Source organism: Amblyomma maculatum, chromosome 9, assembly GCF_055883805.1.
Source record: "Amblyomma maculatum isolate TAMU_Amacu chromosome 9, ASM5588380v1, whole genome shotgun sequence".
In the NCBI taxonomy this organism is placed as follows: Eukaryota; Metazoa; Arthropoda; class Arachnida; order Ixodida; family Ixodidae; genus Amblyomma; species Amblyomma maculatum.
This window is the reverse complement of record NC_139352.1, coordinates 101386265-101411457: the sequence shown is the minus strand read 5'-3', so window position 1 is coordinate 101411457 and position 25193 is coordinate 101386265. Positions and strand designations below refer to the sequence as shown.

The 25193-nt window shown below is 44.5% G+C and overlaps 1 protein-coding gene across 1 annotated transcript; it reads right to left on the bottom strand.

Annotated features, from left to right (window-relative positions):
- Positions 1 to 869: 869 nt before the first annotated feature.
- On the bottom strand, positions 870 to 11736 carry LOC146180050 (uncharacterized). Its single transcript, XM_084579401.1, has 5 exons — positions 11566 to 11736; positions 8891 to 9029; positions 6779 to 6918; positions 4956 to 5058; positions 870 to 3139 (listed from the first exon to the last, which is right to left on the bottom strand). The coding sequence occupies exons 1-5, from the start codon at positions 11651 to 11653 to the stop codon at positions 2866 to 2868; spliced, it is 744 nt and encodes a 247-aa protein (XP_084435527.1). The 5' UTR covers positions 11654 to 11736; the 3' UTR covers positions 870 to 2865.
- Positions 11737 to 25193: the final 13457 nt, after the last annotated feature.

The following is a 25193-nucleotide window of genomic DNA, read 5'->3' as shown; positions in this document are numbered from 1 at the left end:
TGCGTTTTTCTCAATCGAAGCTTAAATTTGGCAGCAAGAAGCTGATGATTGGTGCCACAATCGGCCCCAGGCCTTGTTTTTACTGCTTGTATAGCACCTCTCCATCTCTGCCGGCAAAGAATATAATCAATCTGTTTCTGTACAGACCGTACGGTGAAGTCCTTGCGTACAGGCGCCTCTTGTGATGTTGAAGATGAGTATTCGCTATGGTGAGGTTGTTTTTTTGACAAAACTCTACTAGCCTCTGCCCAGCTTCATTTGGCTCACCAAGACCGAACTTGCCTGTTATTCCGGATATTTCTTCACTCCCCACCTTAGCATTCCAGTCTCCTATGAGAAAAAGGACGTCTGATGATGGAATGCGGTCTAAAAGGCATTGTAGGTCAGCATAAAATCTCTCAACGTCAGCTTCTTCAGCAGTAGTGGTTGGTGCATAGACTTGGATAACTGTTATGTAGAAAGGGTGACCTTGGATCCGTTTTTGGGGTTGTATCCTAGCACTGCTTTGCCCATTCTTTTGTTTAATATTGAGAGCGACCCCATTGCTTCTCCTGGATTCGTACCCACAATAAAAGACATAATGGTCGCCGGGATTAAATTCTCCCATTTCTGTCCACTTGAGCTCGCTAATACTCAAGATATCAATGTTCAATCTGTCCATTTCTCGCTTGACAACATCCAGTTTACCATGCGTCATAGATACGTTCCTGACCCTACGAACCATTCATTTCCGCCAAAGAGCTCAGGTTAATAGCCAAGCATTGAAATCAAAAGCCAACTCTCTAAAATTCATAAACTTGAAGCCATTCGACCGCAATCGGAGTTTCACTTTGCTCACCTGTAGCCTCTGGGGTTCAAATGTGGGGACAAGTACGTTTTCCCCACTTCGTCGCGGCTGAATCTCCAAAACCGCTGATTCCAACTCGTGATCGCACGCACTACCAAGTGAACTCTGACCCCAGCGGACCGTGATCCCGGGAACAAAGGAAAGACACCTGCTGACAACAAACAGGCATTTATTGCTGCGATAACAGTGCCAGCTAGCAATAAAGCACACTAATGGATCGAGGTTGCCCGACTCACAACGGGTGAATGTTCGCCCACGGTAGAACAATGGGATAAACTGCGAGGCCGGATGGGGCGAGTAGGCGGGATAAGTCCCGCGAGGCTTCGCTGTGCCAGCAAGACCGTAGCCCCTGGGGATGGGAACGTGGGCCGCTGGTTACCCGGTGCCAAATAATTGTCTTCCGCTTGCGCAGTAACTGTTGCGCTCGTTCGCAATCTTTTTTGTTGGACTTTCAATGTTCGTAACTGTCTCGAATTTTGTTTACTCTGAGAGACTTATCTGCATTGGCCCCTGATTGCAATATGCTTCTTCCAATGGTATGTCAAACAGTATGACAGCCACTCTTCCATGACTGCTTTCATCACTCTGGGCCTACTTGAAACCATATCTCTTATCAATGACTCTACGCGATGTCTCGTAGTTCTGTGCTTCCTCCGACAATACCTTAGGAGTTAATTCGGAAAAAAGGAAGTCAGGTAGTGATCGAAGCTGGACCTTTCAGCTTGCGTCCCTTTACGCTTCATGACAGAATCGGCGCCTACGTCGAAAGTTGATTCGGGGAAATACTTCGGTGAAGGCGGTTTCGTGGACGGTGCTAATGCGGCAGGGAGCTCAACTGCTGCTTTCATAAATCAACGTACGGCTGCCGGCAGTAGCAGCAGACTCCTCAAGAGTCTCGATGTGATGCCAGAGGAGCGTCATGTCTCTTGTAGCAGTTTCTGCAAACTGTAGTGCAGATAAGCATCACCTGCCAAAATGTTTTCTGGAAAACCTCATCTTCTCATTAAGCAAGCGTAAGCCGTCGTTGGAGGTTTTCATTCGGCCGCGAAAACCATTAGCTCAGGAATAGTTCCTTCGCTCGATTTCAGACGTTCACTCGCCAAATTGCACAGCCGAATCAGAACAGCTCATGGAATGTCGCGCTTCATTTTGATGCGGTTTATGATGTCTCGATGTAGCCTTCTTCGTCTCTTTCCGGGTGGGTTCGTTTAGCGAAGCTCCTAGTATCTTCCTGCAGGGTCGTTGGCGTTCCTCTTCTAACCACTATGAAGGATCTATGGAGGAGCTCACATTACCCTCCTGGGGTTTGGCACCAAAATGTAGAAGAAGGAGGGGAGGCACCAGGTTGCCTCTGACTGCGTTTAATTCCCGGCTCTCCCCGGCTATTGATGCGCCAACATGGCGCCCAATCACTCTCCCGCGCACCCAGTCCGCCTCGCCTGCTCTCAGTCGAAAGCCCTACTTCTTCCTGCTAGTTGTTTGCAGATTCGCGAATCTGCAACAGTGACGAACCCGTCGGTTGCTCTCCGGCTACAGCGATGCTGGCGCTATCTAGGTAGAGCTAATGTCAACTACTAATGCTGACGTCATCCTGTGAGAGTCTAAGTACCGCGGCACGACAAGGGGATTACGATCTTAAAGTGGTAAATGGGAGGTCGTTCCCCACAGGCTCATAATCAGTATAGCAATACACAAATTTTGTGTGTTAATCTCCAGGGGACGGCAGAAAATTAGTCAGGCGGATGAGGCTAATTAGTTCGCAAGGGTCAAGTGGATGTAGCTAGCACAGGACAGGGTTAATTGTCGTATTATGGAAGAGGCCTTCACACAGCGGTGGGTAAAGTATGCCTGATGATTATGGGGATGATCGCACGAGCGTATGTCATGTGATATGGTACTAAACCATTTATTACTGTATACAAAATATTTCCAGCCACCGGCTCTTCTTGGTCGAGGTTGGCGTTGTGCAATCGACACGACATCGTATCAGTGCAAGCGGTCACTCGCATCCACACGATTCAATAGCGACTTGGCGATAGGGAGAGCATCAACAACAATGTGGCTAATATGAGATTCAAGCGGCTGAACGAATTCGCACGAGCGCTGGCGCTCGATGGGGCGACCGCCGTGGATGTGGCCTCTTGTACGGAAACCTGACTTTCGTGCGTTTGCGAGAACATTTCCGTTAGAGTCACAGCAGAAAGCTGCACGTAGTTCTTGGCGTTTTGCGTCCCTGGGCCGAAGCAAGTCTTCACAGCGTCGTCGAGGCACTGGCTAAAATTAGTCACCGCTCTGGAATTAACAAAGGCTGATGTGAGTGTTCATTGATAAATTCTGCATAATCTAGTCCATAATCTACGCCCGTGTAAATATTGAGCTGTCAACTTTTTCACTTCCTTATAGCGTCGTCAGGACGTCGAATAGGCTAATATTATATTCTGTATAAGAGTAAAATGCTATCTGATTAGTGGAACCTGTTAGCGTTATTTAAGCATTCGAATGTAGAATTTTAACCAAACGTAACTGCCAACGCGTTTCTTCTCAGCGGTATAAATAAGCGCTTACGGCATGTCTAGGCACTGAGCGACCTCGAAAGGTTAATGTAAGAGTTCTGTTAATTTACACAGATTTAGATGTTAACATATACGATAAATTATTCGATGTACGAATAAATTACCAGCCATTTTGCCGACTACGTATGAGCAATGAGGGAGTACGTCAATTACTTGATTCATTTCATTCTAAACAGGTTTTTCTTTCCCTATTCGTTCCGCTAACATACGGGTGCGGACAGTAGTAAACGGAGCGTCCAGCCAAAAAAAAAAAAAAAAAAAAAACTAAGGTTCAGCGCCGCCTAGTCGAGCCGGCCGAAAGCAGGAAATCGTGGCACGCATCTGCACACCCCCGCCGGCGCGACCCTCTCTTTGCTCCGCATGCCTTGCCACTGTCCAGGCTTCACTGTCGCGATAATAATAATCGTTATCGGATGGTCGCGCTCTTCGAAGTGAGCGGGCATTTAGGGCGCGCAGACCACTGAATTCAAAGCCAGCCCGCATGGACGGTGCTACATTTAAGCTGCTTCATTCAGACAGTAGTAGGGACATTTACAACCGCTGATGCCAGCGTGTTTTGTGTTTTGAACTTTTGTGGTTGCCGGGATTCATTTTTATCTCGCTTCCGGTGAAATGTGCTCGAACTCGGCATGCCGGCGCTGATTCGGGTTCATACAGTTGCTGTTGATGCTTGGACATTATTACGACCATGGAATAGAAAGCACCTGTATACAAAATATTTCCGCAGAATGTATCCGCATAACAATGAGATCAATAGGGAGTTAATCGACAACTACTAATCGGTATATTAATTCTTAGCTATGGTAAACTAAATGATGAGAACAGAATTAATGTGGCCACTTTGAAAATTTAGTACACTAGAGCCTCAAAATTTGACTTGGTCCGAACTTCAAATTTTGTATCCAATCTCATTTTACAATGACCAGATACGTGGTGCCCTCGATATTTAAGGGTGCTACCCGCAAATATGAACCAATGGTCCATCAAATTAAACGAACCCAATTTGTAGCGGCACTTTATGTATTTCGAGCAGGTCTACAGCGAGATAAAAATTAGTGGCGGCGAGTCTTCGAAACATGCGGGCCCATCTACCGCTTTTTAAACTGAGCGGCTGAATTAGCACCGCCCCGCAGACTACGATGTCTCAAGGCAGCGGTCCGCGCACCCTAAATGCCCGCCGCCTTGAAGAGCCCGACCATTCAATCACGATCATCATTATCGCGACAATGACACAGCGACACTGACAAGGCATACGGAGTAAATGGAGGGTCGCGCCGGCAGGAGGCGGGCAGATGCGCGTGACGATTTTCTGCTTTCAGCTGGCTCGTCTAGGTGGCGCTGACCCTCACTTTTTTCTTGGGCTGGGCGCTCCGTTTACTTCTGTCCGCACCTGTACCTTTTACATAATCTTTTCAAGCCGAAGTGAACCTCCCGGATATACAAAACCGGTACAGCTTACAATTCAGGTCTTTTTAATCTTGCGCTAAGTCGCCTTCTCACCCATACAAATAACTTCATTTCAAATGTATACTTACTCGAAGTTGTTCCGTTCAGTTTCAGCTGTGGGAACCATCAATAGACGTATACGACAACCTAGCAGTATCTTCTTGTCAGTGCAGGAATTCAGTACCGCTAGCTCTGTAACAATTCAACGCGAAAATAGGAAGCTGATTTCGAAGAGTAAAGTCAGAATAGTAAGAGGGAGCTACGAGGGAACTACGACAATCGGGGGGATCATGATGATCGCGACCAGCTTACTTGGATGCAAGCATGAGTGCGAGAAATTTCTTAACGCCGACAAGACAGCACAAGGGATCAGGTATATCGTAAAATCCTTCGAAAGAAGTTGTGGTAGTTGCAGAGCTGTATGAGCCTATATTTCAGAAAGTACCATTTGAAATAGACGTTCTGTTTTATTTCATTAGAAAGGGATTCGGCATTCTGCAGGATAACACGAGAAGCTTAGGTGGCCAATCTAGGGAATCACAAGGTAGCGGGTCACCATGCCGACGATGGTCTCTTCCATCCTTATCTGTGTTATTGTGTTTTAGTATGGGGTAACACAACTGCAACAAATATAAATTTTCGTCTTGCAGAAATGGGCCCTCTGCGCCGTTGAATGTGCGTAATCCTTGGAACACACAACACCACTTTTTCATTCACATAACGTCATTAGGGCGCAATATGTGTATAGAAAAAAGTTAATTTGCACCCAAAACGCGCCCATAAAGGTATATTAAATTTAATTTTAGATTTAGATCAACTGAAAAAACTTTCAATAAATATTGTTTCCTAAATATTCATTACCGTGGCCGCCTCCGTCATCACAAACTAATTATGGTAAAATGACGACTCAATATATTATGGTGCCAACAGTACTAAACGACTACGATGTACTATAAATTGATTTTAACGTTTTATATATAGTCGTCTACTATCAATTCCCCCCTTTTCACAATCTATTCATCTATAGTATACCATATGTGGCTTAGTTATCGGAGTTTTTGATGATGTATATCTTTTCACGCAGGCCTTTCGCACGTTAAGTTTTGTTTTAACTAAGTGCCAAGCTATGTATAAACTTGAAATTGCGTCGGTCGTCCATGCTGATGGATTATTGCATTTCTTTCAAGATGCAACAAAACAGCTTTTTCTCAGTCACCCTTCTTCGTTGTACGTTGAATACAGCGATAAACACTGATTTGTTTATTGCATTTGCCATGTGCTGCACGCACAGTTACAGGGAGACAATCGTTCGATCACGGTCGTCTACGCTCCCGTAAACCCTCTCATGCCAATGGACAAATCACGTGCGAATTGAATAATGGCAGAGGTCAAATAGATGAGTACTAGATAAAAATATTGGGGTCTTATAGAATTCGACGCTTAGTCGCGTTTACTGTTAGAAACGCCATGTGAAGGATGACGCGCCATCGGTGATATAAAAACCACGTAATGAACAAAAAGAAAAAAAAAGAAAAGCTTTCACGGTGAAGAGCAAACAAAGTTTTCTGCACAAACGTGTGCAATGTTCCGAAACGTGATCAAGGCATACATGAGAAAACATCAATTTCAAAGGGCTGCGTAAGCAGAAGCCCGCTACCCGGCGTTTGCCACGCAGAGCGTAGAGGAATCATGACGGCACACTATGTGGACCAAGTCAGTCGTAAAATCAAATGTATGGGCGGTCATGTGGTAGATAAGAAATCATTTGCATTGCTGCAGCTATAATGGCGTGAATTGGCCGCATTTTTATTCTGAGAGCAACGGAGAAACGGGCGAGAAACCGGCTAATATAAAACGAGCTAACTCTCTTAAAACAGCGCTAGTATGAAACATACAGACGCTGGACACTCACCCTCGCACTTGGCTTGATCCAAAATCTTTTTTCGCAAATTCCGGTATGCTCGTTCTCGTGTGGTAAAGAGATCTTTCTCCTCCTGGCCGCAGCTAGCGTAGTACTTACCGCACACGGGCAGGGGAGGCAGCGTAATGTGCCTGGTGAGAGGTATCAAGGGCAAATGCAATTAGAAGGAGATCCTAAAACGCAGTCATGCAGGGCAAAATCCTACCCTTCGGGGGTGGTGCAGTGGTTACGGCGCTCGACCGCTGTTCCCTAGGACGCGGGATCGAATCCCGGCCTCAGCGGCCGTTTTTCAGTGCAGGCAAAAAGCAAGGCTATGTAGTGCTACGCTATGTCAGTGCACGTTAAACAACTCCAGGCGGTCAAAATTTCCGGAGTCCTCCACTACGGCGTCTCTCCTAACCCGAGTTGCTTTGGGACGTTAAACCCCACAAACCAACCAACCTAGGGTAAATCCTAAGCTCCATGAGGGTTTCTAGGTGTTTGATACCCTCCTTAACCACTAGCAGAGATGTGTAGTGAAATGTGCGATGATGAGTAGATGACGCTGTACCTTCACCCTAAAGTTTATGCTGATATTTAAAAAAACAGTGAGTCGGTTATCTTAAGAGTATTTTCGCGAAAGCGGTCATAGTTCAGCATATATAATAAACGAAGGAGCAGATTCAAAACAGCCGGTGTAGAAGAATTGAAGAGAATTTGTCCGAAGTGTAAAATAGCCGTGAATACATTCGTGGAACTAGAAGTTTCGACAAGAATTGTAGCATCGTGGTATACTAATATCGATTAGTAAACAAGATAAAAACTGGGCTATAAAGAATTATTAGAGAACAGGGCAGTAAAAGAGGAACAAATGATAAAAAGACTATCAATTCGCCCAAATCTCAATTATGCTCGAGCCCCGCCATGGTGGTAGAGGGGTTACGGCGCTCCACTACTATGCCCAAGGATGCGGGATCGTATCCAGGCCGCGACAGCGGCTTTCCAATGGAGGTGAAAAGCAAAGCGCCCGTGTGCCTCCAGATGGTCGAAATTTCATGAGTCCTCCAACACGGAGTCTCTCATAGCCAGAGTCGGTTTGGGACGTTAAGCCCCACAAACCCAATCAACTGCACTCAAGGTAGTAAGCTAGCGCCTGCAGAGTATAAAACTGGTCTCGAAGAATTTGTTTTAACGGCAGCGCCGCAACAGCGTGCTCGTCGCACGTCAGAGCAAGTTTTGTTCAGGATGCGAAGCTCTTTTCATCACGTCGATGGCCGAGTATTTACCCTCTTCTAAAGCTAGCGTAGATGGTGATGTGTGGAAGCGTGCAAAGGACCACTGCTATGCGCTGATTACAAATATCAGACCAAATGGTGGCTTTTTACTCTCGTCCTAAATGTTTAAGGTAGCACTTCACGACGTAGTGGAGTATGCTCAGAGATGCTGAGGAGCAATCAAGTAACTTCATCGAAAAAATTGCAAAGGCGCACATCGCTTCCCACCCACGAACAATGCGTGAGCAAAAGAAATATTTAGGGTAGCCCTCCTGAATTTAGAAGCTGGCTGTAGTCAAACTAGATGGGACACCTATTATGATCTAAATGAGACGCAGTGAATGTTTTTTTTTTGTGTGTGTGTGTGTGTGTGGGGGGGGGGGGGACACAAATATGCAACTAACCAGTTAGGTTGTCATAATTTGGTTAGACACCAATTCGCACAAAAGCGAATATCGGGGTATTGAGGCAATATTTGACGGGGTGGGATGGGGGGGGGTTCAAGTAATTCCAGAAGTCAGCATAGTTTGGCCACTCCTTAGTTAGGCTATTACGTTAAATTAGGGTTTGATCAAATTCGGAGGAAGTCTCTGGGGTTAAATACAAACCAATGTTGGGAGTGCAGACACATTCTGTACTCATTCTGCCGGATGAGACTACAATACGCTAGCATTAAAATGAAGCACAGAAATTACACAGTAATTCCAGGACAAAGCTCTCCTCAGCACACTGTTCACCCAGCCCCATTCGATAATATTGCGTAAAAATGCACCACAACGTAATCTTACACTTCATATCAGTGTAGTTTGGCGTAGCCTGGTTGTTGAGACAATTGCTCTGATCTACTCACTGGCATAGCACGTTCAGGTGCTCCACCTCCATAGTCAACTGTGCGACGAGACCTCTCACAATGTACTTGATGCCCAGGGCCCAGTAGCAGGCAGTGCCGTCTCCGACGCTACATGTTTCAGATTCGTCCCATTTTGCAGCTGAAACGTAAATGTGACATGAAGGATATACACTTTATTGGCTAGAGAACAAGTTTGGCGAAAGAAAAGGATAAAATTTGACAATGGAGGTTGCGGACTGAAGGGAGCTCAGGAGATAAAATGGTAAGAGGCGGTGTCTAAGCGACGAGCGGAAATACCGGAGTGCACATGTGGTTGTGTAGAAGCGATCGGCTGGGAACAGTTGGTTCGCTGTGAGTGTGAATAAGTCTCGTGAGAGGTGTACGCTCAACGAGCGCCATGAAATACTGCAAAATTAATCGGCGAGCCCTCCGAGTTCAGCAGCAGTTTCTTTGGAAAGCGCCATCGAGGTTCGCAAAGTTGATTGTTAGGTGTTTTGTGTTTGTATTTCGGGTACTTGTTTACTGCAGCTCGGAGAAAACAGATGTTATTCTTATCACGAATAATGAAATCAGGTTTTCAAAAGGTGCTCTCCATCGTCGCAAGTTTAATTCATTCCCTAGATTTAATATTCAGTAGTCTATGAGATAACCTAAATAACAAATTCATCAGTTTTGAAATAAAAACTACATATGACGTGCAGATGGCTGCAGCTGCACACGATTCGTTTCGCGCCGGCTTAAATGTTTCATTTCTTAGACTTTGGCAAAATACAGCTGGGACATCCGGTCTATGCTTTGCATAGGTACCTGATACCTGTAATATATCAGGCACTACGTATAGGGGCATGATAGAATTGGCCCTTTCTGTGTTCTGTGTCTACTGAATATGCATTTATGGCAAGGGAGGGCAATGGCGCTGACGCCACTACTGAGGCTTAACAGCATATGAGAGCAGCAAAGCCAGCGACATCGCTTGCATTCTTTCTGTGCTCACGCAGTCCGTGGGGTGCTGAATTGAGAAACTCCAACTAGTGCCACTAGCAAAGTGGGTTTATACTTATTTGGACTTTCTTATCAATACATTGTTGAGAAAGCTTCTTTTACGCATGAATAGCATGGACTTGATTTGCAGGCAGGTTCGGTGGAGAGTTCATGAACAGAGCTTGCCGGCATGTCAACAAAGAAAAACATCATTCGTGGCACTACATTTCGAGCGCGCGCACTTGAGCGAACAGATCAGCTCCCATGGCCAAGGCTCGAAAACACCATCCTATCACCGTATATTTTTGTGCTCATAAAATAGCGTAATATACACTATTGCCGAAGTAGTCAATCACGTCTCATCCAAAATTGCAATACACTTTTGCGCTGTGCTGTAAATATCTTCGTCTTCATCAAATTCCCAATGCAGCACTCTGCCGCCTGTACAGAAAACAGCGTCGTCTTTATAAAGCTCTATGTTAGCCATTTTTTCATTTACACTAAACAATAGGCCACACACATAAGCCTTCTGGTCTAATGTGACCAAAATTTGCTTATTTGGTGCCGTGCGAACACATGAAGCGGCATGACAGAACTCGAAATGTTTCGCATCATTGCACGCAAGCAGACTTTGTGCAACCCTGCAATTTGTGGATGACGGCCGAAAATATTGATAGCAAATATCTATTGCTAAACCTGAAGTCAAATGCGATATCTTTGATTTTACCAGTGCTCTAGCTGTCGTGATGAATATACGACTTCTCTGACGCACACTAAACAATCGATATTTGACAAGTAAAACCAATTGCTGGGCTAATTGGTGCCCCCCCCCCTCCCCATTCACAGAAAAGAAAATATTTCACAGCGCGAACAAATCCAACTCACAAAAAGACACAGATAGGACAGACGCTCTCCTGTCTTTGTCTATTAGTGAGTTGTTTCTGTTAGCGTTTTGGAATCTTTCCTTTTTTGTGAAATAAGAATTTCAACAGTTTTTTTAACCGTAAGGGTGGTCGGAATGTGGCGACGATCACGAAAGCTTTCTTATGGCGGGGACCAATGTAGGGTATTTCCTACAAGTGATTGCTGTCATTTGTGACCTTCATGCATAACAGAATTTGGGGCATTACCGCGTGATGCAAAATTGAGGGCATTATTACGCACATCATTATATATACTATAACTGTGTGGGCATCTGGTGTCTATCATATGTCTTTCGAGGCCAATTGCACAACCAATATGTTTTAATGTTAGGAAAGCACATCAACCCCTCTGCAATGGCAACATTTGGCACTGTGGTGCCAAAGTAAAATAGAAGAACTCAAGTAAGTTGGCAAGACTATATGCATTTTAACAATCAGAACCTTATTAACAAAACCAAGTATGGCGTTGCAGTCGCCAGCCATGGGGATATATGTTATACGGAGGTGAAATTCAAACTCACACGTGTGCTGTATGCGATGTTATTGCCCGTTAAATAACCCTGGCGGCAGAAATTCTTTTCGAGTTCTTTACTGCGAATTTTCTCGTAGCCAATGTGTAGAGGTTAAAACATCATGCATCCACTTACCTGATGTTACAACGACAGAAGGTTAGCAAACCTCCAGCGACTCCCAGCACGTTCGTGCGATTATCCGTGCAAAACCGTCACAGTGCCATAGTAAGATAATGAATCTCAGCAATGTTGGTCTCACCTTGGGTTTGTAAACGAGTCATGAGTAACAACAACGTCGTTGCACAGAGTTTTAGGGTAAACCGCGCCATACTTGTAGACTTGCTCATTTAGTTCGTAGGACGCTGCCAAGCAAGCTAGAAATGTCTGAATGCTTGGAGTGATCAGCTACCTACGCCCAGGCGCACAAGGTTTGCATACAAAATAAAAGGTCAGTTGCCTTCTTATCACAGCAAACTTCAATGACGCGTGACATATTTTGTTGATAAAAGGCAATATTCTATTATATTGCTTATTGTCCTTGTCCACAGAAGGTTATCTCCAAACATATTGGCAGGTTTTATCTGCAAATTAGTGGCAAAGGTCAAATTAGTGCAGGCTCGAGGTTTACTTGGCTAGATGGGTATTTACTGCTCAAAGGATGAGCTAGGATGAGCTACCAGGCGCGAGATGTAACTACCCATGCTCGCTCATAGTGATCTATAAGAGTGTCAGCAAACGTTCCAGCTCAAACACTTACGCCCTATCCACCTGAAACAAGAGGGGCTTTGTGTCATATATTCACTTATGTCACACAGTGAAATAAAATGTTTTATATACTGCAATGAGTCTACTTATATTTTCTCATCTGGCCCCTTATAAACATGATATAATTGTTCATGTTTAAACCACTGCAGTACCGCTCTGGACGCAATTCATTATGTATGTTATTGTCCAATCAATATACCTGTTTATGGTCAGGGGTGTCTGCAATTAAATAAGCGCAAAAGCAGCATGCAGAGGCACTAATTCAGCGAAAAGAAAGTAAGCCTCAATGTCTTGCGCATGTCAAGAAGTTTTTCGAAAGATTAATGGAGTTTTTACTGCAAAAACATTGATATGTCGAGCTTACGAACCGCCCGTGGAAGCCTCAGAATCTGCGATCGTATTTGCTGTGGCAGGGTACTATGAAGAAAGGGAACGCAACGAATACAGTCAGAAAAAGGGCGTGCCAAGGATTACGCTAGGAACTTTTTAAGTACTGGGCGGGTAAGTTTCAGACAACAGTCCCTTTTTTTGAACACCTTCTTTAATTCTTGAGGTATAACTTTTGACAGTAGTACACATAAAGCTGGTCTCAACCAGTTTCCGAAGTTTTATTACTCCGGAGGGTAGGGCTGATGCATAATCCGATTCCTGATAATAGTGAGTGTCATCAGACTAGGATCAGAAGCACAGAAATCGTCGGCCGCTAGTTGTTGCCTGTTACTGTTGTACATAAGCCTGATCTCATCGCGAAATCAATGAATATTTAATCGATGTGGGTTGGGGAACAGAATAGACTTTTTTTCTCGGATAGTTTTTCGACGATTGCAAGGCGGCTGCATCCGGGGGGCCTCAATGACATAATCAGCTTCGAGAACTTGCTTTGTAAACCCGGTTGAGTTTTCACATGTTTTCTGTGTCGCCAAATTCATACCAGAATTTTTGAAGGAAGGACATGTTCAATAACTTGGCGAGTATTTTTATCGAAGAGAGCAGCAGTTTTGTTCATTATTTAAGCCCAGAACTAAACGGCCGCTTTTGCGCATAAAAATGCCTCTATGCTCTTAAACTGGGGCCTGCCGACATCATGTTTCCCCTGTAAGCGTACTGTGAGGGCAAATGGCTCTGAATGCCAGCTGGATATAATTTGTCTGTCATTTTGAGTATGGAGAAGAGCTTAATGTCAACAATGAACATGAAAAAAACAGCGCATACAGGGAAGACAAAAAGGTGACGAAAGCAGAACACAAAGCTTGCGCAAAAATGCCCAAGAAAATGCACGCTAAACAAATACCGGTCACACCTGATATATGACGTTTTCGCATATTGCCACGAGATTTCACGAGGTTCGTCCTCATGCGATGCTTTCAATCGCATAAAAACAATCCACTTGATGCAAAATATAGAAGGGGAATTTGATGTCCACTGCATGATGACAAAATATTCTTTGTTAGAGCCGCGAATTCTCCTGGGGTATCTTGGTCACATAAGTAAATGTTCCCTCAGTCACTGATCATTATATATATATATATATATATATATATATATATATATATATATATATATATATATATATATATATATATACAAGTGAAAAATTGCTTCATACTGTTTCCAAGTTTATTTGTAGTCGACGTTTCGGCAGGAGCCCTGCAAAATAGACACCAAAAAAACAAGGCCAATAAAATGCATTACCAGCTCAAAGACAGTGGAACATACAGCTCGTAGGATGAAAACTTAGCATGCTGAAATGCAACCGATGACAAGAATCGAAACCATCAAATACAACACAAGAAATATGCTGTACCATACAACTGAGAAATTTAATTTAATAAGACAAATGGCACAAAGAAGTAAGCGTCACAGTTGAACGAAACCAGCCTTAAACCAAAGCCACGTGGAAATTTTATATATAATATCGTGGTGAGTAATGGTTGAACAATATCTCTCGAAATGTGTTGCGTATAGTATACTGAAACGATAATGCCAAGAAGATCATTCCAAAGTTACATTGCCGGACAGTGCAGATGAATTGAATCACCATGGCGTACCACTTATACTTGTAAACCTTTGCTGATTGCGTAGCCGCCACGAGGACCGTGAAGGAACACAGATTGGAAAGGTGCGTGGGAAGAGGCTCTACACATATCTGTGAAGTAAACAGAAAGAGATTGAAAGACGGATATCTACTAGTGGTAGACAATGTGGCGCTTTATTTATGTTGTGCTTGTGCTGCGATTACTAGTCTTGGTAATGAATCTTGTGACATGTTTTTGGATGGCTTCAATAATGTTAGACAAGTAACGCTGATCAGCGCTCGAAATAGATGACGTTAACGAAAGCCGGAGGAGGACAAAGCTCTGGAGCGTGAATTTGCGAATTTGAGACGTATGTAGTTTTTGGGACAGATATCCTGGCGTTGCAGAAGTATTAGCGCAGATGGATGTGAAGTCAAAAGACCAGCTTAGGTTTTCTGTGGGATGAATACCAAGATCATTGCAAGTTCTGGACTGATAATGAGGTGTTGATAACCTGGTAAAAAAAAAATCGAGAATTATGACGCTTACGGCTCAAGAGCTTAATGAAACTATTTGTCCTTAGTTAAAGGGGTCCTGCCATGGTTATCCAATCTGTAGTTTTGTTGTCTGGTATCTAATACTGGACCTTATTATTTTATTTTAGAAATTCTAGCTCCCTAAACGAATTCTTTATTTATTCTTTACACTGCAGTTGCGACCGCGAAGATCCCACATCGACAGTGATTGTGATGTGTAATGCTTACTGATATCACAGACCGATACAAACCGTTGCGTTGTCTGCTGCTATACCGGCTCGGATAAGCTGCCGATACACTGAACTTTGTTTGCCCTTGCTCAAAGGCCAGCAGGACTCCTTATTATTGTACTCATTACGTTTCTGAAAACAGAGCACACACTGTAATGAAGATGGATTTGTACATACAACTTTTGCGCGAACGCCGCCACCATCCGATGGCAACACTGCCCCCACCACCGTAAACATCGCAGCGACGGAGCCGCACCGGCACCGGCCGTGCATTCTGCATGCTGTTCGTGTCACGATACTACAGATCCTTTTCGCCAGCGTCGAAAAGTATTCTACAATTTGTTATTTTATAGGAAGAACAATAGGCCCTTTCAAACAGCATTTAAAAATAATTGCTGCTTCAGATATGCTGACTCACTGTGGGAATTTGCTGACAGGCGCAGAGCAGCTTCCGCCGGTGCGGTTCACGTGTCCCTGTACGCTAGCTCAGCGTCGTCGAAAATAATGTATTTTACTATGAAAGAGTGGGGATGAGAGCAATGAAATTCCACGATCGAGCAGCCCATTGACTATAACGCGTCGTTGATCAAAAGCAAAGCGCCGTGCTCTAAGGCTTCTGTGCGAAGCAATGCAGGCCTAGCGACGTTTAGGGAGAAGCAGACGGCCAGAGCGCCGCCGTCCGCCGCGCTCGCCGGCGGCACCGTTGCGGTAAGCTTTCAGCATACGGAGCTATATGCCTTATGAATGCCCCGTGTATTTACATTACGCATCTGAAGCAGAGACTTGGGCCTGACAACGAGCAATGCAAGCTTTCCTTTTAAGACACGATGGAGTATTGGGTGCCTCAATGTAGTGCCCCGCACTATAGTGCCTAGAATATTCTAGGCACTATACCCGCACTACGCTGCTGCTGCTTCGGGTGGTTGTTGACGACTGTACAAAAGCGCCACTGCACGACATCTTATTCCCTGCATATATCTTGAGGTGTTGCTTATGAGGCGTGTTTCAGCAAAATGTGTACGCTGTTAATGTGGGCCAACTTGAGCGCATTTCGTACTCTGGTCCCGATGTTCATTTCAATCCCGACCACAGACGCCGCTAATTCTTAGTTTACGAACGCTAAATGAGGTCAATTTTTGGTTACCTATTACCTGGGGAAGCCCCGCCGTGGTGGTGCTGTGGTAAGGCTCCCGACTAGTTTGCCGGGGTACTCGAGTTCGATCCCGACCGCCGGCTGCAGCGTTTCTTTTGAGGCGAAACAAAGAGGCGTCGTGTGCTGTACGATGTCAGTGCATGTTAATGATCCACAGGTGGTCGAAATTATTCAGTAACAGTTGACTACGGTGTGCTGTGCGATGTCAGTGCACGTTAAAGAACCCCAGGTGGTCGAAATTTCCGGAGTCCTCCACTACGGCGTCTCTCATAGCCTGAGTTGCTTTGGGACGTTAAACCCCACAAACCAACCAACCAACCTCTCTTTTCTTTCTACTTTCAATCGCACCTTCCTCCCTTCCCTTAAGGCGCATTTCAGGTGTCCACAGATACAAGTGGGACAGATATTGTGCCCTTCCCTTCCTGCGAACTAATTAATTATAGCTAGATAGCTATTGTTTGGTCCGCCACATCGGCTTACCGCGGCTTTCCATACCGGCCGCGGTTGACGCTGCTTGTTCACAGTACAGCCGCCCTGATTTTTAACAATATAGCGCGAGCGTCGGCCAAACTGCTGCTCAGCGCCTTATAACGGCGATAAGCGTGCAACACGGTGAAAGTTCGCGCACGCGCACGAAGAGAGAGCGTCTTCTGCTACGCAGTTCGGATCACAAAAACACACGCCCTGCCCCAATATCTGTTTGAGACGTTCCACATTCTTGCGCATGCACGAACTCTCGCCGTGTTGCACGCTTATCGCCGTTATAAGGCGCTGACCAGCAGTTTGGTCGATGCTCGCGCTATATTGTTAAAAATCAGGGCGGCTGTACATGCAGCAGACGATGCGGCGTCGCTTCATGTTGTCACTGGCTGCGCCCGTTGCTAGGTCAGCAAGCTGTCCACGAAGAAATGCAAATACTAAATTTAAAAATATTTCAAGCTCTGATGGAGCTCAAACATTGTGGCTTAGTTTTATGGCACATTAAGAATAAGATGTAATAGACAATTTAAATTCGAAAATAGTTGTCATGGCCACTTTAAATTTAAAGGTTAATATGAAAGGATGACGTAAATAATAAATTTCATCTAACCCGTTGACAAGTGCCCATACTTTTAATTGTCATGCCATGTAAGCATGCCTTGATGGTGGAAGCAAACTAGTTTCCTATAAGGGTACCAGTAGAGGCCCGATTGGTTACCGTGAGATGTGGGAGCATATACACAGGAAATGCGGACAGCTTTTGATTAGAATAACTGAAATTTAGTCGTCACAAAAAACAGCCGAACAATCTAAAAAATCGAATACTATTCCAATTCACTGCTTGGAGAGGACTCAGTGCTCGACAGGAACTAAAAGCTAACGAAAATATGATTTATATAAGGCGTTGATGATTAAGTGAGCATGATTCATTTAGTTGTCGTGCCATGCAAGAATGCATTCAATATGAAGGTTTAATGAAGTTTCCTATATTCCCGTAGACCTTCGTAATGTGTCACTCCGTTTTTACGCATTTCATATCATGCCGACAGTTGCTTGGTTATTCTACTTCCATGTTTCACTTTTCGTTAAAGCGAAAACCTTATATGGTTCATGAAACGCGATAGCCTGCACGAAAACTTTGTAGGCAGAAGGTATCCTCCTTTTGGCCCCTCTCGCATTGAAGATGAGTGTATGAGTGCAACGAAATTAAGTACGCTTCAGTAAAAATTAATGAGATGCCCGATATGATGAGATGATAATAAAGGGAGAATGAATAATGGATGTCACATGATGCATTACAACCAAGTTGAATGTGCAGTCCTGAGCAAATGTGATATACAACACGCAGCCGGTGGCGGAGCTAGGAAAAATTAGAGTGCCTTGATTTGCCGGCACTGCTCTTGATATGCAGCCCCGGACAGCGTAGGGTGCGCGCGCATCGAAGCACGCTACCAAAGGAGGTCGGGCAGTGATATGTAGGGGTCGTTTAGATAAACCGTGTGCTTCTTCAACAACATGACAAGAACACACAATTTTCGAGTCGGAAATGCGAAGGTCTTAGATTAATATTTTGTGATGTGATTCAGCATTTGAACTCTACTCTGCAATTTTCATGATAAAGTTCCGACTATTTTGCGCACTGACGTATGTACTCATGGCATTAGAGCACCTTCTTCTACAAGGCCAAGACCGCTCTACGGAAAGAACTGTTGGCTATGCAAGGTTAACTCTGACTCCTGCGGAAGAAAACTACACTGACCAAGAATGTCTCGCCGTCGTCTGGGCCATTCAGAGCTTTCGTCCTTACCTGTACGGCGGTTCCTACATGGTCGCTACTGACCACTATGCTTTATGCTGGCTATCATCGTTAAAAAACTTGTCCGGTAGTCTCGGGCGCTGGAGTTTCAGTCTCCAAGAGTACCACTTCACAGTCACTTACAAATCGGACAAGAAACAGAAGGACGCCGATACTCTATCTCTCACTGTCTTATTGATTCGCCGTCGCAAACCAAGTCCTCGTCGTCCTCACCTGCGCCTTCGGAGCCGCACTGTTCAGAACCTAGAGCCATGCAGCCTTTCACCGCCGCCTCGCGTAGAAATTGACTGATCTCAGCGCTGTGTTTGTCCCTTTCTACCTCTGACCTTATGCCGTTGCGCTGCTTCACTAGCTATGTCAGACCAACTCGTCCACCAGTTCTTGTTGTACACCAACGTGCTGACCCATACTTTCAAAAGCTGAATGATAATCTGAGTGGTGTTACCATACCTCCATCATACGCTCGTCTCTGTCACAAACTCAACAATGTTCATTTACGGGATGGCACGCTATTTTGCCACAACTACAGTCGTCTGGAACGCGCTTGGTTCTCGTAATTCAACACACTCTGCGCCCTCAAATTCTTTAAGCCTTTCACAACGATCCCACTGCTGGCCATTCCTTGCCAATGACGCAATAGGTCTACCTCTCCCCGTGTCCTTTCATGCCTTTCGAAGTGGTCGACATCAACTTGTATGGACCCCTGTCCTTGACTTCAGCGGGCAACAACTCGATCGTTACTGCCGTCGACAACCTCGACAACCTGAGGCGATACGCTGAAACAGCAGCTCTTCCTTCCTGCTCCAACTGCGTTCCCTACACGATATACTTATTCGCCACGTTGACCATCGTCTGCTCCTCAGCGATCGTGGAAAGTCGTTCCTTTCCTTTCTACTCGCGGCAGTGCTTCATGCTTAGGGCACCTAGGCGAAAACTAAGCCCGCTTACCATCCTCAGACTAATATCCACACAAAACGTTTCCATCGCACCCTTTCTGACACGCTGTCCAACTACAATGAACCTAATCACAACTGAGACTCTTTTTAAGCTTTGCCTACAACACTGCCGTTCAACTGTGGCGCGCAGCGATTTTCTTAGGATCAGACTTCATTCCGCCGGTTCTAACGAGGTGGCTAAGAACTTTAAAAAAGCTTGACAAAAACAGCGTTTCTCTGTGTTTAGCTGAAGGCCAGCGTTGCAAAGTGCTGTCAATACTTCATCGAGACGAGTGAGACGATAACAAAATGTCGAAGAAAAATGGCAATGTCATTGAAGTAACAGAGACAGGTTTTCCATCTGAAGCCTCTTAGGAATGTGTCAATCATGCACTGGAATTTTGCAGGAGAGTTGCACAGCCCACAGTGCATTACATTAAAGTCGTATAAACCATCCGGTGTGGCAAAGACAGTTTTCTCTTTGTCATCTTCATGCATGTGGATTTGCCAATAGCCTAATCCTAATTCAAGACTGGAGAAAAATTGTGCACTTTGTGGACAGTCGAATGCGTCATCAATTCGAAGAAGGGGGTACACATCCCGGTGAGTGTTTCTATTGATAGCCCGGTAGTTCACACAAAATCGAATAGAGCCGTCATTTTCTTCACTAACACAACTAGTGATGACCAAGAACTGGACAAAGGGCCTATTATGTCGCAGGCAAACATGTCACAACATTTTTCTGCGTAACCTTGCTCTGGGGTGAAGACACACGGTATTGTCCGCGTCGAATTATGCGCGATCCGTCGGTGTTGATGCTTTGTATTGCCGCAGTGGTTTGACTAAATGCGCCAGAATTCCCGTCGAACGAAGTTGCGTGCTTTATCAGTGCTCCAAGCAATGTTTCTGTGTAGTTTGATGTGAGGTCGGTGCTGATTGTGTTGTGAATTTCTGCACGGAGCGAAACAGGGGATGAATTGGAGTAACCTGAGTTGGAAATCGGAAGAAGAATGACAGGCTGGGCAGGAGTGACTGAAGCAACAGTAGAGTAACGGTGGAGAAGAATGGGCTCCAATGTAGTATTGAATGCAGCGAAAAGAGAACCAATGAAAAAAGGTAGTGACAAGGTGATTTTATGACCCTTTGACAGGAGATGGGAGCTGAGTACAATCAAGGCGCCCCCATCCATCACCACGTGAGAAGCCACAGAAAGAATATATTCGCAGACAGGATAGAGGATGGGATCGGCGACCATAAACAAGCTGGAGCAAGATGGTCCTGAATCTGTAGAAGTGCTGCATTCAGGGGCTTGAAGAGTAGGAGGGGACCGCGTAACTACTGCTGGTGTATTGCGAAGGAAATTCCAGCCGAGGATGAGTGGATCGACACAGAACAATAACGAAGCTAACTCAATGTAGTGCAAGGTGCCGTAAATGGCGAGTCGAGCTGTACACAGTCCTGAAGAGTGGATAAGCTTTTCATTGGCAGTACGTAATGGAAAACCGGTGTAAGGAGTGTGCCCTTTTCGTAGCCGTAAGCCCAAGTCAAGCTGCAGGAGGGAATTAGCGGCGCCAGTGTCAGTTAAAGCTTCTAGTATACTGCCTTCAACGATTACAGTCAATATGTTCGATTGGGCAGAGGAGAAATTGTAGTGACGGCAGAAAGTGCACGTTTACCTCCTGAAACTGAACAAGTCAGTTTCACTGAACAAGTCACGCAACCTGGATACGACGTGTGTTTCAACGTAAGAGTGGAAAAGTGGCAACAAACGGTTGAGGTCAATCAAAAAGTGATTGTGTGTTATTTATTTAAAAGAAAATATAATTGCAGCAAAAAAGATTGAGGAGAAAGCAAAAACATAAATGGAAAGGGGCATGTGGTAACGTCACTTCGAGAACGTTGGGTTAGCATGGTGTCCACCGTCTGTGCCGGCATGGCATCTGTAGCAACCATGCGAAACAATGGTGCCCCCATCAACGGTGATGCCGTGGAAAGCTGGTAGCGCAGCATGCTTGGGCGCGTTTTGATAGAACGCGCGCCGGCACAAAGAATGTAGCGGTGGCCGAGTGTAGTGCAGAGTTACGCCACGGGGGGTTACTGTGAAGCAACGCTTACGCATTCCTCGGATGCTGACGGCCGCAGTGATATCAAACGTTTGTTGTTTTCAAATACCAAGCCAGTCAATATTGATCTCATATCAAAAACACTTCGAAGGGGGCACAGCAAAAGCGTATGACTATCTGGGTAGGAAATGGTCGAACATTTCGCTGCAGAACTCGAAAGGTTAAAAACGCACCGCATCCTACGAACAAATGACAATTGTTAGAGGTACGGCTGCATCGCTGAACCTGCAGTAATCAGCCAGGGGTAAGCAAAAGAATAACTTGCTGTTGCATGCATTCGAAAGTACCGAAAATGCATTCTTTTGTTTTTGATTGTGCCGCCTAAGCAATTATCACCACGACTCTTATGAATGCATAGACGTTTTTGTGGTATGAAAGCAACACATGGTCATATTTATCTAGGAAGCCTTTACTGCACATTCTGTAGGTCTTGTTCTACAGAGGTTGCGCTGGATTCGCTGCGAACATAGAGGGTGCAGCATCGTCCACAACAAGCACTGAGGAAAGGGGTGGAATTTCAACATCGTTACACTGAATTGTCTGGTGCAAGCTGTATAGGCGTCTAGTAGTTCTGATTAGTTAGCTATGATGACATTTACGGCGCAAAAGGAAATAAAACTATGACGCGCCAAACACAAGATGTCTAGAGTTGTTTTGAGTCAGTACTCGATCCTATACCAACACATTCTTCCTCATAAAAATTCATTGCCTAAAATAACACCAATTTGCGCAATCTATGCGCTATTTACGATATTAAACCCCTTTTTTCTATATACTGCAAACCTATTTGCACCATATACGCAGCATCGACGCAATTACATGGCTGAAATTCAAGCCAAATGAATTGACACCAGAGTAAACGCTTTGGTTTAGGGCATGCTGTTGCTACGCTGCTCCTAAGGTTAAATCAAGGTCAGTCTTCGGAGATGGCCCGGAGTTTGCAGCTTTTATCGAGAAGGGGAATTTTCGCTCAAAAAACAACAGTACACGCACCGCATCATCGTCGGCGAGAAGGGCAGCTGCGAAATAGGGCGTATGTGGACCGTCCAGGAGTCGGATTGAAGAGCGACGCAGTGCCACTGGCAGTGAACATATTACAGAGCGACACGGCACCTAAAGCACAGAGCGCTGCAACAGAAGTTGCACAGGGATGATGCTGCAGCATACAGTTCTATTATGGCGGCATAACAGGAAGGTAAATTGCACTAACAATAGTGCCGTAAAAGCAAAAACTCGTCAAAACTGCTCTTGCAAGGTGGCGCGAAAGCAGTTAGCAATGTGGCGGTAACAGCGCCAATCTAAGTGGGAGCTTTCCGTACGATTTATTTACTGTTTGAGATGTAAGGGGCAGGCTCAAAGACGAGAGCATCGTATTCAGAGTCGGAAGAATTGGCCCGGGAAGCTGCACAAAAGACCCCGAAACGCTGAGACGCAGGCGTGGAAGCTTGTGCGAAATCTCGAGAGATGCTAACCTCTCTAAAGCGACTGACAATATTTTTTTATTTATTATTTCAAGCGCTCTAAGCCTTAACACATTTTTCTTTATTCTTTATTCAATGATTACCCCGCTTATCCCGAGGGCGCTACAACAGGGGGGTTAAAGAGTGAAAAAAAAAAAACACATCTTCATTTATGGAGCACACTTGATGACTTGAAAGCCGATTCCATTCACTGATGAACCGAACAAAAAAGGAACTGGCATACATGTTAGTTCTGGCACTGTATTCCAAAATTTTAAAACAATGATCTGTGCGAGCAGAGACATAATGTTGCCTTTTGTTGTGGTAAATTTGGTACAACGGTTTCAGTCGTAATTTCCTTCTTCGAGAGGAGAGGGTTTCCCATCCTAATTCAGTTTTCATGACGGTGCAGCTATCAGTTCTCGAGTGCCGACACAGGACAAACCTTGCTGCTCTATTTTGGATGTTTTCAATTTTATTGCTCAGTGTTATTTGCCAAGGGTCCCATACGGCACAAGCGTATTCGAGCAGTGGTCGAACGTACGTTAAGTAGGCTATTGATTTCAAACAAGGTGGCACGTGTTTCAAATTTCGCTGTATAAGGTTTAAGGTCCCAGCGGCTTTTGCAACTACGGTATCCACATGTGTATTCCATGAACAGTCGGCTGTAAGTGTCACACCTAAGTATTTATGCGCCACGTTTTGTGTCACTACAATACCGCTGATGCTATACTCTGAGGCTAACTTATGTTTTTTACGTGCAAACGTAACATGAACACATTTTTTAGTATTTAATTTCATTTTCCATTTAGAACACCATTCAAGAACACATGATAAGTCACTTTGTAACTGGGCAACGTCATCTTGATTTCTAATTTGTATATATAAAACACAATCATCGGCAAACAACCGTATACTGGAATTGATTCCGGTACAAATGTCATTTATATATATTAAGAACAAAAGTGGTCCTAAAACTGAGCCCTGTGGGACACCTGATGTTATATCTACAAATCTGGATTACATTCCATTTAATACCACGCACTGTCGGCGGGAAGATAAATAACTTTCGATCCAGACAAGTATTGTAGAATTAATATTTAATGCAGCAAGTTTTCTTAAAAGCAATGGGGGCGAAACAGTATCAAATGCCTTATGAAAATCCAGGAAAACGCAATCGATTTGACCACCCTTGTCAAGAATAAATACAAGGTCATGATAAAATTCAATAAGTTGTGTCGTGCAAGATACGCCTTTACGGAACCCATGTCGTTCTGAAGCCAGTAAGTTGTTTGCCGATAAGTGTGTTATTATCTCTTTATATAAAATGTGTTCTATTACTTTGCGCGGTATGGATGTAAATGAGATAGGCCTATAGTTGGCGACTTATTTTTTTGACCCCCCCTTATGAATGGGAACAATGTGTGCAATTTTCCAATCATCTGGAAGGGCACCGCAAGATAGCGACTTGTTGTAGATTACATAGAGATAAAAAGAAATAGGTTCAGCACAATGTTTTAGAATTCGAGGAGAAATGCCATCTGGTCCGCTTGCCTTATTATCGTTAATTTTATTTATTCGTGCTCTGATTCCATTCACAGCTCCACTGGCTTCATAGCCTGAACAGCACTTATTTGATGTAAAGGACTGCAGCTGTGCTTTGGTAAGTATACCGACCGGAAGTAGTTATTCAAGCAAGTAGCCTTTTCAGTATCATCTAATAACGCCTCATTATTAAAACTATTTCGCTGATTCCCGTTGGATCTGCTCCGTATCCTTTCATGTACTTCCAGAAAGCCTTGGCATTCAATTTTATTTCTCTGCCAAGTTTTTCAAAATAGCGTCGCTTTGCATCCTTTATATTCCGTTTGCACTCAGAGGTTGCAGCACGCAAATTTTCAAAGTGATGAATGCTTTTAGTTCTCTGATAATTTTTAGATACGCGTAGTCATGCATACGCGGTTTAAGCCCGGTATGTTCGACACTGGGAACGTAGGCATCGCTAAGTTCCTTCAGTTTTTCTTTAAAATTAATCCATAATTCATGAACGTCACAATCATCAAAGAGGCATTCAAACACCGGTAAATAATCAAAAAGCTCTCTTGACAGGCTGGCATAATCCCCTTTATCATATAGGTACAATTTGCTGGTCACATGTTTTGATTGTTTGCTACTTTTAGTTTTAATACTTGCGACTACAGCGTGGTGGTCACTTATTCCCGGAATGACATTCACAAGCTTTACCATATTCGGCGAGTTACATAAAAATGAGTCCAATATATTAGTTCCACGAGTAGTTTCAGTCACATACTGTGTTAAACCGAATGAATCTACAATACTTTTCATTACCAAGTTTAAGCTTCCACCAGCTGCA

Bases quoted from the DNA above. Each gene is read 5' to 3' on its own strand.
- LOC146180050 (XM_084579401.1), bottom strand. From the start codon at position 11,653: ATGAGCAAGTCTACAAGTATGGCGCGGTTTACCCTAAAACTCTGTGCA. The intron at 6,919-8,890 runs GTGAGTAGATCA...ACCTCTCACCAG, and splicing joins CACCTGAACGTGCTATGCCA to GCACATTACGCTGCCTCCCC. The intron at 5,059-6,778 runs GTGAGTGTCCAG...GAATTGTTACAG, and splicing joins GGATCAAGCCAAGTGCGAGG to AGCTAGCGGTACTGAATTCC.